The 15,091-nt window shown below is 32.3% G+C and overlaps 2 protein-coding genes across 2 annotated transcripts in view; one reads left to right on the top strand and one right to left on the bottom strand.

The window, feature by feature from the left end:
• Nucleotides 1–623: 623 nt before the first annotated feature.
• LOC111624900 (polycomb protein eed-A-like) lies at nucleotides 624–10,739 on the bottom strand. Its single transcript, XM_023367880.1, has 12 exons — nucleotides 10,615–10,739; nucleotides 8,650–8,796; nucleotides 6,384–6,473; nucleotides 6,231–6,296; nucleotides 6,040–6,165; nucleotides 5,870–5,951; nucleotides 5,699–5,790; nucleotides 4,200–4,333; nucleotides 3,539–3,644; nucleotides 3,316–3,468; nucleotides 1,150–1,223; nucleotides 624–1,078 (listed from the first exon to the last, which is right to left on the bottom strand). Exons 1-12 carry the CDS (start codon nucleotides 10,729–10,731, stop codon nucleotides 949–951), a joined length of 1,317 nt encoding a protein of 438 aa, XP_023223648.1. The 5' UTR covers nucleotides 10,732–10,739; the 3' UTR covers nucleotides 624–948.
• Nucleotides 10,740–13,834: 3,095 nt separating this feature from the next.
• The window catches only part of LOC111624898, a 14,131-nt gene continuing 12,874 nt past the window's right edge, over nucleotides 13,835–15,091 (top strand). The window contains exons 1-2 of the mRNA XM_023367879.1: nucleotides 13,835–13,958; nucleotides 14,031–14,123. Coding sequence (XP_023223647.1) covers nucleotides 13,927–13,958; nucleotides 14,031–14,123 — 125 coding nt within the window. The 5' untranslated portion in view covers nucleotides 13,835–13,926. The remainder of the gene's footprint in view (nucleotides 13,959–14,030; nucleotides 14,124–15,091) is intronic.

Below are 15,091 nucleotides of genomic sequence, written 5' to 3'. Positions count from 1 at the left end.
GAGAAGGGTGTGGTCCCGATCCTTTTTTTTCCCCTTCTTATTCCTTGCATCAATTCATCAAAGACTCTTCCGATATGACAAGAAGATCGTCCCCTCGAATAAGAAAAGTCGGAGACAAGTCAACGCTCCTTAAAGTTTGAAAGACGTGTTGTGAACGTTAATAATTTCCGTAACATTACTTTTTATTAAGTGATTTTATTTTTAAATATTTATAATCATTTCTTTGAATATTAAAATTATAAAATATTAATATTTTTAATTAACTTAAATTTTTAATAAACTTTTAAAAAGAATTTAAATAAAATTTATTTCGTATTTTCTGCCATCTGTTGCCGTATTTTAAAAATATTTAATAATCTCAATATGATGTCGATGGCTACTTCTATTATGTGCTATTTTTTATAATAATTTTATCATTGTTTGAATAATAATAAATACTGTATATAGAAAAAAACCGTTTCATACTGTGATCGGTGCTGCCATCTGTTGGAAAATTTTAAAAAATTTTAAATTTGTAGAAATTAAAAAAACAAGTAATTTCTACATAATTTAAACATTTAAATTGAAAAAATTGGTTATCATCATTAAATAAATATTTAAAAATTAAGAAAATTGAGCAAAACATTGAAAGAATTTTTAAAAATTTATTTAATTGTGCTACCATCTGATAGTGAAACTTTGAAGCTTCAATTCTTGAACTGTGTATTTAACTAATTATGAGAAGAATAGAAAATTTAATTAAAATAAATTAACATCTGTTCACCTTCAGCAGTATTTTATTTACCGAATTAAAAAAAAATCATATAAATTGTAGAATAATACTGTATAAAAAACACTTGTAAACTTGTGTAGAGTTCTATTTCAACAAAAAGGAAATAGGTTTTACAAAAAGATTTACTAATGAAATTTCTCATTAAAAAATTTGATTGCATTAACATCCGTCCGTCGTTAATGACTGATTCTATCCCATCTCCATACAGTTGCATCATCGCATACACAGAGAAGCAAACTCCCGTCTCTGTTTAAGCTAGTTTGTCTGATTGCACCTGTACACTTAGCATGAGTGAGAATCGTGCACCTAGAAAACCACATTGAGACTTAATACATACCAGAATAAACTAAAATTTAAGGGAAATAAAAGAATCTCACCTTGCGGTGGTTGGATCATCGACGTCTATATCCCATACATAAGTGCGCCCGACCTGATTCCCAAGTGCCAGGATCTAAAAAAATTTACCAAACTATAAATCTCATTTTTATTATTATTCATTCAATTACTTATAGCTTAAGAAAGCCATAATAGTTACAGATAATCCTTGTTAACATGTTCCAGTTTTGTTTTAATGCTATTAATTATGGATACGAGGGCCGTACCAAAGCTGATGCAAAAGGGTATAACTTTACTGATACAGGTTCAAATTGCATTTGTTTGACAAAGTAACTTTTCCTCTACAAAAAAAAAAAAAAAAAAAAAGGGCACTGCCAAGTATTATAAAAAATGCATTTGTGCCATTGCTAAACCCAACTCTGGAATCCTCTGAAAAATTCAGGTGTGCATTGTTGTACCCAATTCTTTACGGCCATGCCTTGCCCATGTCATCAAATCTTCCGCGAAGATCGTCCCGACTTCTGTCTGTTTGATCCAATGAAGAGGACATTAGTTTTAGGCCGGTTGGTAAATGGGGACCACTGAATGAAGTGCAAACCTGAATTCTTTTGTAATGGGATTCCAGAATTTGGTTTGACAATGGCACAAATGCATTGCTCATAATGGAGAGAGAGTATTACTTTCAGATAGAAAGAGGAGTTTGAACGACCTATGTCAGTAAATAAAAGTTATGCCAACTTTTGCATTTTTAGTTGTTTTGGTACTGTACTATAATTTTTGTACTATAATTAGTATAATTAGTATAATTTTTGTACTATAATTAGTAAATTCTGGAGAAGATTACTAGAGGTATTGCATAACTAATACCTTAATTACACTCTTAGTCACTCTGCCCATTTTGACCAATCTCAAAATCAGTTGTAATGGTTTTATTCAGTGTCTTTCTTTGTCATCAATTGATTAAATCCATCATCAAGGCCAATCAAAAACATTTTACATCAATTTTTAAAAAAATAAAAATAATTATTTAATGATTGATTGACGATGAGATTAAACTGTAAGCAGGTGAAATCATTGATAGATTTAGTTTTTGTGTTTCATAGAATTAATGACTGGTTTGAGATTGGAAGTAAGATAAATATGATGCCGAACGTAAGTATTTCTGCAAAATTGTAGTTGTATGAATTTTCTTACTGTAGAGTCAGGATGTTTATACTGTAGTTATTATCTTCAAACGATATCTTATGAGAAAAAAAAAAATCAACCATTCAATGGCATGTCTCTTTGGCAAAGCATATGAAACAAAAGACAGCATGACTAAAGAATACTTCTCTCCACAAAGTAGTTAAAATTACTATTAATTCTACTACTTTACTATACCTTTCAATTAATATTTGATTAAAAAAATAACATTTTCCAAGTATTTAGAAAATTTGTTTATTCTTGCTAGGAAAAAAAAAGCATTTTAAAGCATAATTTGGATGTTACAAAAGCATTTTTTAATACTAAAAAAAAAAAACAAAGCATTTAGTGAATGTCCTTAATCATCATGAATGGCAAAATAGCAAATTTGTTATAATGTTAATGCCTTTCATTATGTAAAGATAGAAGTATCTTTTGTATGATGATAGGCACATAACTCATCATCCTGAGTTATATAAATAACAAAAACTGAATAAAAACAAATGTAGAGATCAGGAACCAAGAAGGTATCTAATAATCATCATCATCTAAATTTTTACGGGGATATATACCCATAAAAAAAAACGGACACTAACAAAAATCACCGACATTCCAGGTGTGTAGGACCATGAATATTCCAGTTTCTCCTACAGCAATGCTGGAAATGTCCCTTAGAGGCTTTAAGTCATATCTGCACAACATGCAGCATACTGTCAAACACTCTGGAGGGTGGCAGAAATGATCCATTTGATGTGTTGGGTAATTGCAGTCTTGCAGTAAGTTCCTCCAGAGTGTGCAGATTGTTCTTATATACCCATCCTTTCAGAGCACCCAAGATAAAAATCTGGGGAACGAGGTCTGGAACCTATGAGTGATTATGTGAATTTTTCATTGCACAGTAACTTTTCAAAAGCACCCTGTATAATTTTGCTTAATGTATTTTCACTTAATATATCACTTTTAAGAAATGTATCAGACATGTTAACAAAGAACTACTTGTGTACTATTTTGCATATAATACAAACTTTATGTTCCGCATCCAAGGAGAACCTCATGAACCAAATTTCACATTCTTTAAATTCATAACGATGAAGTATAGTTACAAGAGTATCCGTGTGTTTTAATTCATTCTGCTCTAGTTGTCCTGGCTTCCAGCAAACAATACAATTTTCACATGACTGTAATATAAATATTTATAATAAAATTCCAATTTCATCAAGTAAACAAAAATTAAAACAACCGACCGACCTTCGACAATACAAAATTTCCCAGCCAACGCACACAGTCTACATAATTGCGGTGAATGTCACGAGTAGTAAAATCAGGAAAATGGTGCTTTACGGTATCAAAAGGTCTATAAAATATATTCAAAAATTAAAAACTTTAAAGCATAAATATAAATAGGTTATACAAGGGTGCATAGTAAAGTCCTTATACATGGACACGTGAGCAATACAACATAACACAATAATGAATTCAGCATTAAGACATAGAAAAATGAGAAATACACAACATAAAATGCATGAGAAATGAATAAGAAACATGAATCAACACACAAAAGAAACACATTTTTACTGTGTGTTTGATGTGTACATTAACATTTCATGCTTTCTATTCATACCGTTTGTGTACAGAGAATATAAGTGTGTTCTTTCGTATGCAATCAGTTGTGCTGTACAACTTGTAATTGGCATTTTTCCATATTGTGTACTGTTTTCACGACAGATATACTAACTTCCAAATTTTAACGCTACGGGAAGTGCAAGTGATATCACCTTGTACAGCTATAGTAAAGTGACTATGTTCTAAATCACATTTGTAACTGTAGCTATCTGCATTTAACAGTATAAAAGGACTTTACTACTTATCCCCCCCACACAGTTAAGAGATTAAATTCTAATCAACATACTTGTTAGTTTTGCTAGGATTATATGTATAAGAATCTTGAATTGCTGTATCTAATTTTTCCTTTTTTAATTGCCAAATTTTTAGAGAGTGGTCCATTCCACACGATACTATTTTCTCTCCAAGTAAATCAAAATCCTAGAAAAAAAAAAAAAGCTATATTATACATTGGTCAACAATAAAAAAAAAAAAGAAAGAAAGAAATTCTCAACATGTGTGTCTAAAACTCATGAACTGAAATGTCACTAAAGAACAGAACTCTTTAAAGAAATTCCTTCTAAATTGATCTGCAATACTTACTATGGAACAGCATAAAATCCTACTGCTCTGGGAACCTGGGATTGAATTTGTCAAAAACCCCAGATCTGAAAAAGATCTGTCTGGGTACATTGAGTACCTTGTCACCCCACTGTGACCTGGCATAAATAGGCCCTCTTAGTGCCCATAAGATGAGAGTTAGAAATAAAAGGCTTGCAGCTGCACTGTTGTAAATGCAAGCACTTGTATTCTAGAATTTGTATTTCATATTAGTTCAATCTTTGGAACCTCAAGATGGTCATTCACCAATGAAAATTATTCGTTTGAATATAGTTTAACTGCTCAAAAGGTTGCCTCTTTGTAATAAATTTGTATTGCTACATAGTTTCGTATGTAGAAATATTAGACAAACTCAATAGTAATTTATAATAAAGACTAGCAGACCCCGCCACGCCTTGTTGTGGCTCAAAATGTATCTATTATAAATGTATAACACTTCCCTCGTGGGGGAAATTTTTCGAAAAATTTTTTCTTAGTGTACATTCTCTTGACGTACCCTATTAAAACGCAATCAAAAGCGCAAAAACCCGCATCTAAAATAGTATAATAGAAGCCAAGTTTTTCACAGTAAACCTTAATCTTGTCCTTCTCCCCCGCGGGGAAAATATCAAAAAATCCCTTCTTAGTATACATTGTGTTGACGTACTCTATTAAAATGAAATCAAAAACGCAAAAAATCGCATCTAAAATAGTATAATAGAAGTGAAGTTCTTCACAGTAAGCCTTAATCCTGTCCCTCTCCCCCCGGGGGAATATCGAAAAATCCCTTCTTAGTGTACATTCTGTTGACGTACCCTATTAAAATGCAATCAAAAATGCAAAAAACCGCATCTAAAATAGTATAATAGAAGTGAAGTTCTTCACAGTAAGCCTTCCCCGTAAGGCTTACTGTAAAGAACTGTCCATCCCCTATGTTTAACGGAATAATATACAGCCTATGTCCACCCTGAAGTTCCATTCTAAATATTGGTGAAAAAATTTTCGAAATCGGATGAGTAGTTTTGGAGATTACCTGCTGCATCCAAACTTACTTACATACAAACATTACCTCTTTATAATATTAGTATAGATAAACATTTAAATAAAATAATAATTCATTTTATTAATCAAAAAAGAATATTTTAATAATTTACAACGTTGTTGTTGTTCTCTGATTTATTAGAAAGTATTTATCACAATACTTACAGCACTTAAAACCTCATCTCGATGACCTTCTACTCCCGCAAATATCGCTATGCATTGGTCGGTTTTTATATTCCAAAGTCTAAGCGCATGATCTGCACGTAATTAAATCTGTTTACATCAATAACCAAAAAATAAAATTGAATTTGTTTATTTCACTAATTTGATAATTACCTTTACTCACTGAAAGCAACAGATTACAATCAAGAGGATGAAATTTCAATTCGTTAATAGCATTACCATGTCCAATATAGTGCTGTAAAATAAAAAAAAAAAATCACTATTCATTAATACTTAACTTATATTTAAATACAAATCTTCTATAAAAACATTTTAATTCTGACCTTGATACACTGCATAACCGCAGGACTCAAAATACGTATAACGCCTCTAGTTCCAGCAGCTGCCAGTAAAGGATAGCCGGTAACATCATCGTAAGACCATGCACATGTATAAAAGTTTTCGTCTGGCTTCGAATAAGTCAAGGTTTAAGATAAAATTATTAAAAATACTACAAATAAAAGGTTAAGGATACATCAGGATCGGCATACGCTTGCAATAATTTAATTCCCCCACCTTCTAAACATTCATATATTGTTATCTACAAAAATAAATTTTAAATTTAAACAGTTTTTTAGAAATAATTTATAAATTGTAAAAATTAAAATTAAACTGTCCAATATCTTACTCTATTACTTCCAACAGTGGCAAAAATGTTGTGACCATCTTTTAAATGTGGATTAAACTGGACACCAAATAAAGGTTGACCATGGTCTTCCTGTTATAAAAGATTTTTATAGTTATTTTCTTATTGAAATTGCAGAGTACAGGCATGTACCACTTAACTATGGAGATAAGTTCTTAAGTGACTTTGTTGTTATGTGAACATCATAGATTATGCTTACAAGCCATTAGACAAACTTTATTTGGTATTATCTATTCATATAAGCCATATGCAACACAATAAATATCCATTTATCTAAGACATAGAAAAGATAAAGGATATGAATTTTCCAATTCAATTATAATCTTACAGAACCTCCACTGTGTCTATGGTGTGTCATTAACTGATGCACCTGCATAAGCTGAAGAACAGAATTAGAAGAGGAATTGGCACAGAGTATTCTATTTTTCTTAAACAGACTCAAGAATAATGCGATGATCAGTTTTAAAAAGTAAGTAAATATATAATAATAAATGAAAAATTATTAAAAATAAAACTGGAAATAATGATAGCTCTAAAATTTTTTCAGATTAATTTAAAAACTTTTGAGCTATCATTTTTGTTGATAAAAATTGTTATTCAATTGGTATGTTTGTTTTTAGAACAGTTGGAACCTGATGATTGATAGAAGCCATCAAAAACATTAGTTTTTTGTTAAATTTTATATTTCTTTTGCTTGATTTTTGGTGTTTATTTACACGTTATACAGTAATACCCCAAACTTACGTTGTAGGTGGGACCGAGCGATAATCGCATAAGTCGGGGTATAATTTCACAATTTGTGTAAAATCCAAGTCGAATGTAAGTAAGCTAATAAATGTTCTCATTAATCTTATCTCGTCTTTTGATTCATTCACGGTTACAAGAAATCACCACATAGAGTCTCTCAAGTCTCCGTAGATATAACAAACACAGAAATAAATAACACAAAATAAATTGTAGCTATGCAACAATTCCGCATGACATGTCTGAACATGTAAGCTGAACAATAGTGTGGGGGGAGTGAGTAATCAAGAGTTGCATGGCACTCAAAGAAAAGACAAATTGACGAGATTTGAAAATCGCATAATCCTGGGTTCACGTAAGTCAGGGTAGCGTAAGTCGAGGTATTACTGTACTAACTAACTATAGTTCAAAAATGTTTTGTTAGCTGAAAAATGATACAGTAAGACCCTGCTTAATGCTACCCCAATTAATGCTGATTCAATATAACGCGGTCTGCTTGAAGCCTTAAAAAAAGCTCAATATTTATGCCGATTCAAATTATCGCAGCATTTTATTGATTCGTATATAATATGATTATCCCCAAACACAAACCAATCAGTAAAAGGTGGCAATTTGTCGTAGCGCTGTACTTTCCTTAAATGTATGTTCATGTGGTGCAATTTTGGAAAAAATATAACATCATGGATGCCATAGGCAATATTGACTTTACCTGGCAAGAATTAAACTGATAAATGCATGAATGAAGTGTGGAAGTGTGACATTATGGCTGGAGGTATCCAAGAATTCTAAACAAGAAGAGCCTATCACTGTATCTTTAGGTTGACAATTTGGTCAACCTAATCGATACAGCAGGACAACCAGATGTAGACAGATTTGGCAAAGGGACTCAAAATTTCTGAATTTCAAATCTGGGCATCAGGCTGATGTCTTAGCAACCTCAGTGATCTGGCTAATTAAATTATTTTCTCTGTATATATAATGCTATCTCTTAGTCGGCACAATAGTGTGCACTGTTATATGTTAATTTAAATTAATATTTGAAAAATAGTTTGACTTGGAACATTTAGAAAACAACTACCACCTGTCAAAGAAACAGACAGCAGATTTCAGCTGCTCTGAGTTGATCCTTCAGATATTTTAATATTTTCAAACTTCTGAAATGCTTTGTCAGAAACTAACTAAAAGATACTGTTCTGAATATAACTATGATTAAATGATGGGACTAGATTTGTTGATGTAAGGTACCAACACGTATATAGCTATAAGAGGCCTCCATGTTATTCATTGTGAAAGAATTGGCACGCATTAGGTGAAGAATTGAAAGTGATATTTCAAACCATTCATGAAAACTTATGAAAATTTAGATCAGATTTGAGCCTTATCTCTCCCAATAAAAGGAAGAGAGATAATGAATACAGAATCCTACATACTCTGATGAGAAATCCTAAATTCTAAAAGAATGTCAGAAATTTTAAAATATTCTTTTGATATTTTGTTAACTAACCTTTACCCACATGGAACACTTATATGCAAGTTTACTGTGTTTATATTTCCATCGTCCCCGCCCTCTTCTCCTTCCTCTGTTGGTCGGAGTGTCGCTTCTGGAAGTGTTGTCGGCAGTAGATGCACTTCCAATGCTGGAAGTTTCGTCCTAAAAAAAGATATAAATATTTTAAAAATCATATCTATACAGCATTTTTGTATCATCTTCAACAGAAAAATCATCACTAAACAGAGTGTGGTGCTACGCTAAAGTATCTTAAACAAAAATTGTACACATACAAATTTGAGTCTGGAGCTTAAAAATTGTGATTTGGTGATAAAGTATCATCTACAATGCAAAATAATACATTATAAATATTAAAAGTTTTCTATTTAATATTTATGAGAAAGATCTGAGTATTTATTAATAATTTTGAGTATGCTACTATTTAGGAAGACACTACATTGAGATTTTACTGTACTTGAATAACTGATTTATGGAAAATTGATTCAAGTTCACTCAATTCAACAAGTGTCAACAAATATTGAATATTTATGCAAAGTTTCTACATCATCCTTCATCCAGTTTTATCAATTTTGACAATTCAGCAATATAACTGACATAAAAAATTTTGAAGTTATTACTAATACAAGTCTATTACAATAACATTAGAAGCACTTTACGGCAATAACTACAATGTTTATGAATACAAAATACGCCAATTACAATTTATATAATAAGTAATATTTATTAATACAATACCAAACTGGATATAATGGTAGTTAATATAAAAACCATTGTATATGGAAGAAAACATTTAAGTAAAGAATTTATAGTTTTGCCAGTTTGTTGGTACATTTGGTGCACTTTATTTAAATAGGCAATATATATTTTAACAGTGATTATCAAATCATACTTCTCTTGAAGCAGTGCAAATCCACTACATAATATTGTTTCGACCAAAAAATTACAATCTTGTTTCATATTCAGTTAATTTTTCTCACTTCGATGCCTTTATTACTTTCTTTAATTATATATTTTTTAATACACTGTTGTACGAAAGTACAGAAAGAAGTTTTAATACGCTAATCTTACATTGCTAAATGTAAAAGACGGAATAAGGTAACTTCCAACGAATTAGTTTTTATTCATGTTTTAGAAATTATCAACAAGGGAATTAACTAAAACTCTAAATCGACTACGCTACCTAACTTTACAATTAACAAGAAGTGTTACCGGAAGTAGTAACATTTCGCATCTATTTACAAGATCTAAATTGTCAATTTTAGACCAGCGGACTTCCGGCTCAATTGATATTTTATATTTATATTTAGTCGACGAGAAAGACAAGACGGAGCCCCACCCTTCTCCAAAAGCCATAAAAACATACGAATAAGGTTAACAACACAAGTAAAAAACAGACTTTTCACCACTTTCTCACATAATTTGTGTCCAAAGTCCAACCAAATAACCCCCCCCTTTTTTCCAGACCTGCATTTATGGCATTCATGAATATTACTACACTTTATGTCTGAAAGTAATGATTTAAAAACATGCTTCTCTCAGTCTAGTGGAGAAAATAATCGTCTAGAATATGAAATAAACACAAAATTATCACTTAGAAACTTCAAAATAAATAAAAGAAAAGTAATGGTAATCCATTGATGAAACTGCAAGTAAATGACTGGAAAAGGGAGATTATTGATTTTTTTATCTCAAAAAAAAAAAAACAAATCATTTTACAAAATTATCGATTACTTTCGTCTTAATCTTTTCTTTTTCGGTCAAATTAAACAAAGAATTGAGTTGTTTTGTCTCGAAACTGATCGACTCCGTCCTCCAATTGGCGAGAATCAAAAAATTTGTCAATTTCACAAACACGTGGTAAAAGAGTATTAACCTCGCTACATATATAATATAAACACGACTATTTTAAATGGAAGAAATATCATTTTTCTAAATTATATAATCATTATTTATGCTTACAACTTCGTCTCCCGAATCCTCCGTATGACTGTGAGTAGAATGATCGGAGTTCTGAGTCGTCATTTTCAGTTTCTTGTTTTGATTTGGCGCCTCCTGGGACGCTTCTGCATCAGACATTTTGAAATGTATATATATCCTCGATCCCGATACTACCGCCATCTTTAGTAAACTAAACTTTTAAATATTATTATTTTTAATTAATTTATTTATATATTTGGTAATATTTCAACTTTAATTTTATTAATAAAATCGTTTTATTTCTCTATTGTAAAATCATTTTTTAAATTGTTATACAGTATTAATAATTATTGACACTTGTGGCGCATGTTATGTACGGAATGAAAACGAATGACCCGCACTCTAGTGTCATTTTAGAAAACTACTAATTATAGTATTGGAGGCGGCAAATAATTACTTTTAACTGCGTTTATCTTCTTTCCGCTTGTTTTTCCCATTGATATGAAATGGATTGTGAAAAAAATAAAATAAAATAAGCAATCATTAGTGTAGTTAACGCTGTCAACTTTCTTTTATAAAAAAGAAGGACCTAGAACGGACATTGTACAATGATTGCGTGATTTAAAATTTGGAGAACACCCAAAAAATACTACTGTTTGTTCTTGCATTGTATGACTGACTACATATTGTCAGGTTAAAAAATATATATATCTTGTACTTTTATTTATTATCTTAGAATGGTTTATTTTAAAAAGTTTGCAATAGTTTTTGTACGAACGAAATGTTATTAATTAATTAGGTACCACTTTATAATCGGCAGGTTTACTAATTTATAACTTGGTGTCGCTAGTTTAAATATTTGTACTCGCAAACCAGCTAGAATATATTACATAGAGTGGCTGAAGTGACGCCGTGTTTGAGGAAAATTAAATATGCGTCCACCATCTTCTTTTTAGTCAGGAAGACGTGGCATTTGTGTTGTGTAAAGGCAACGAGCTAGAATATTCTAACTCGTTGGTAGTACCCGTCGTTGCCACTAACAGGGCTGTAACCATGGTCACAGCCACTCTAGTATATTCTAGCTCGTTGGTACTCACAAAGAGATCCAAAGAATAATTCATTACAGTACCAATAAATTCTAATTTGCGCTCACTGACAAAAAGTTACGCACCCAGATACAACTGTCCGATTACAACAAAGTTCGACCTACAGCTATGATTGAAACAAGTATAGCAGTTTTATCTATTACTAGGCAGCTGCGACGCACAGTGGGGCCGAATCCCAAAGTCAAAAGCGTTATCAATTTGGCTGAAAGTCAGTATTCGAAGGTTTTCGGGATCGCTGATTACGAATCCGAAGTCAAAATTTGAAATAAAAACAAAATGACGGATTTAACACGAACCACTTTTATAGAAAAAGTACAAAATAAATCCATATATTGTTTAATACGATAAAACATACAATCAGTTGATTAAAAGTTCATGCATCGTCATCCAAAGAATAATTTGATTCACAATCAGATGATTCAACTTTGAAATCGCTGGAGCTTCCTGTACTTGCTGGTATACGTGGCGCAACTAACAATAAAACTGCTTCTGGAAGCAATGACTTTGAGTTTTTTCGAGGTAATTCGCACAAACTCGAAATAAACGGATCGGATATTAATAATAGGCGTAAAATAATGTCTTCCACTGTTTTCACTCGGGAACTTTTCTTGCAAAATCTTCTCGAAACTTTTTAATGTATTTATTAGTAGACTCTTGAGCGTCTTCAGACATCTGCCCTATCGGCAATACCGATGAATTTATCACTTCTGCACCATGAATCAATATCTTATGTGCCGAAGTTGGCATGCAGAACCACGGATATAACTGCACAAAGTAACGAGCTGTCTGTAAGGCATAATCTTGAAATTCTATGAAATCGATTTCATGGCCACACGAAATTGTCTGCAATATGACATGGAAACGCTTAATCGAGTCCTCATCAACCCCTGTAATAGCAGCAGAAATGCTTGAGTTTTCGAAAAATTGTCGAGCGGTATTCTCATCATTTGAGCTACCGAAAACAGGCTTTGGTTGATCGACTATTAGACCCAATTCTATACGGAAACCCTTCTGTATATTCGTTTTTCAGAATCTTATTTCTTTATTTTCTTTATCACTATGCGCTTGCTACAGTTTGATTTCAAGCTTATATGCTACATGCAAACAATATTCAAAACACCAGACAAATTCAAGAAAAAGAGCGAAACATTCCGCGTCATTAATGTACAAAATTCAGAAAACTATGTTTTACATTGCAGGAACTTGCACCAATGACACAATTGCAGCTAGTTGCAGCTAGTTTTAATTTTTTTCATTCAATAATAGTTCGATCTACAACATGCGATCGGTCGTCGCGACGAGTACACATGCTTAGTGACAGGACAAAAGGGAATCTTGAAAGAGTATCAAGAAAATGATCATCATTATATTTTCATTTTTAAATTTTAAATTTTGCCGACGAGGGGGTCAATTATGTGATGTTTTATTGAAGGAGTAACCGTACTTGATGCAAATAATTTAATTTTATTTAGCTATGACGCTGCATGGAGGAATTTGTCACAGTGAAAGGTTAAAAAATTTCCTGTAGATCAGATTATTTTGTCCATTAAATAAACAGTTTACTATTCTTTTATAATATAAACACAGCTATACAATACTTTAAGCCGTTAAGCCGCCATCTTGTGAAGATAGAAATGCTCCAGAATTTTTTTGGAGATGGTCCTTCCCAGATGTTTCGGGACCAAATCCTCGCCCCCGGCCGCTGCAATGTGGGCCTAGCCAAACCCACGTCTGGAACTGTAGAGCCTACAACACCGAACGTTACAAGTACTTTACAGGTTTTGCTAAAAAAAAAAAAAGAGGTCATCTTAGTACCCACAAGGCAGTAGATGGCCGGATGGTCGAACGCGACCATTCGTTCTGGGAAACCTGAAATCGAATCCGGACAGGTCGAAAAATTCCCACGAATTTTTTGGGGTTGTTCGACCGAATATGTCGACTTCCGTCCTTCGCCGCCTGGCCGAACCCATAATGGGTCTGCTAAAAACGTGTCCACAGGGCGGAAAGAGTTTTAAAAATGGATTCTAAAGAAACTCTTCGCAGATGATTTCTGTTTATTTATCAAGAATAAAAATAATTTTATTTAAAAATATTTCTTAAAAGAAATGCTCAATTCTCACATTAAAAAAAGATTTTTTTTTGGGGGGCGAGCGACACCGATTTTGGCGTCTTACGACGGCTATTCGAGAAATTATATTACAGTCGTAAACACGTGGGATAAGTGCGTATTGACAGTTTTGAGATCAAAATGAACGAAATCCTAACTCCGTGGATGAATATGTAAAATACTTTTTATCGGGAATTCCATTCTAAACTATTTTAGATTGATATTTTGTAAATATATAATTTCAGAGAGGAATGGGTGAAGGTTTCGGAATGGTTATATTCGAAAGATTTAGAACAACAATGTTGGGCTACCGAACGATTGGCTATATGGAAAATCAGGTATGTAAATTGGTAAGATTGCAGCTCTGAATGAAGAATTTGCAACCCCCAAATTGCAGACCTCCCATACGAGCGAAGTCAAAAGGAACCACATCTGCACGTGCAACCCGTCGCGAGTAATTTACCTCCAAAGTTTACACTACTACTATTGTATTGTTAGGTGATACTGCAGTCAGATGGACAGATAAATAAACAGTGGGATTTCGCGCACAACTTAGTACATGATAAGAAATTTCACTTGAATTACTTGATAAAATGAAAGGACAATTTCAAGTTTTCATCAGCAGTTAATACATTTTGATATTTTCTTCCTTTAAGGCTCCGTGAGCGTCTGAGTGTTATTCTTTCTCTTTTGACATCCTTGCTGGCCTGTTGGGCACGAGTGGCGTCTTTCTTGCAGATGGTCATTGTCGGATGTGTTAATTTTATTCGATGCCACGTATGCCAGAAGAACAGTTTCTGGGGACACTGGAACAAATACAGGTATACCTCGCCTTACGTCAGTAATTGGTTCCAGGAGAGGCGACTTAAGTCAAAACACGACGTAAGTCGAATTTACTTGTCTCCAAATTTACTTATCACTAGGTTAAACCACAAATCACTAGGTTCCCAGTTCTGTATTTTATTTATAAATGCATTTTTTAATAATATATGGTTAATAAGAATCTATTTTATGCTTACAAACAAATAAATTTTAGTTTTTAATATAGTACAGAAAAAAGTAATCTAAATTTATGAATTCATGTACATACAGTACATACAGGTAACCCCCGTATAACACGGTAGTTACGTTCCAAAAAATTGCCATGTTATGCGAATCCGTGTTATACGAAACAAAGAACTAATACGAAAAGGAGGGTTAGGTTCCAAAAATTAAAAAACATGCTAGTATATTTTCATAATTAAGATAAATATCTTCATTAAAATTTTTTAAGTGATACATATTAATATAAATTAAACAATGTTTT

The sequence above is a fragment of the Centruroides sculpturatus genome, unplaced genomic scaffold (genome assembly GCF_000671375.1).
Source record: "Centruroides sculpturatus isolate CEXI.00-Female unplaced genomic scaffold, Cexi_2.0 scaffold408, whole genome shotgun sequence".
NCBI lineage: Eukaryota > Metazoa > Arthropoda > Arachnida > Scorpiones > Buthidae > Centruroides > Centruroides sculpturatus.
Note: the sequence above shows the minus strand (reverse complement) of the source record. Positions and strands in the feature narration are given on the sequence as shown.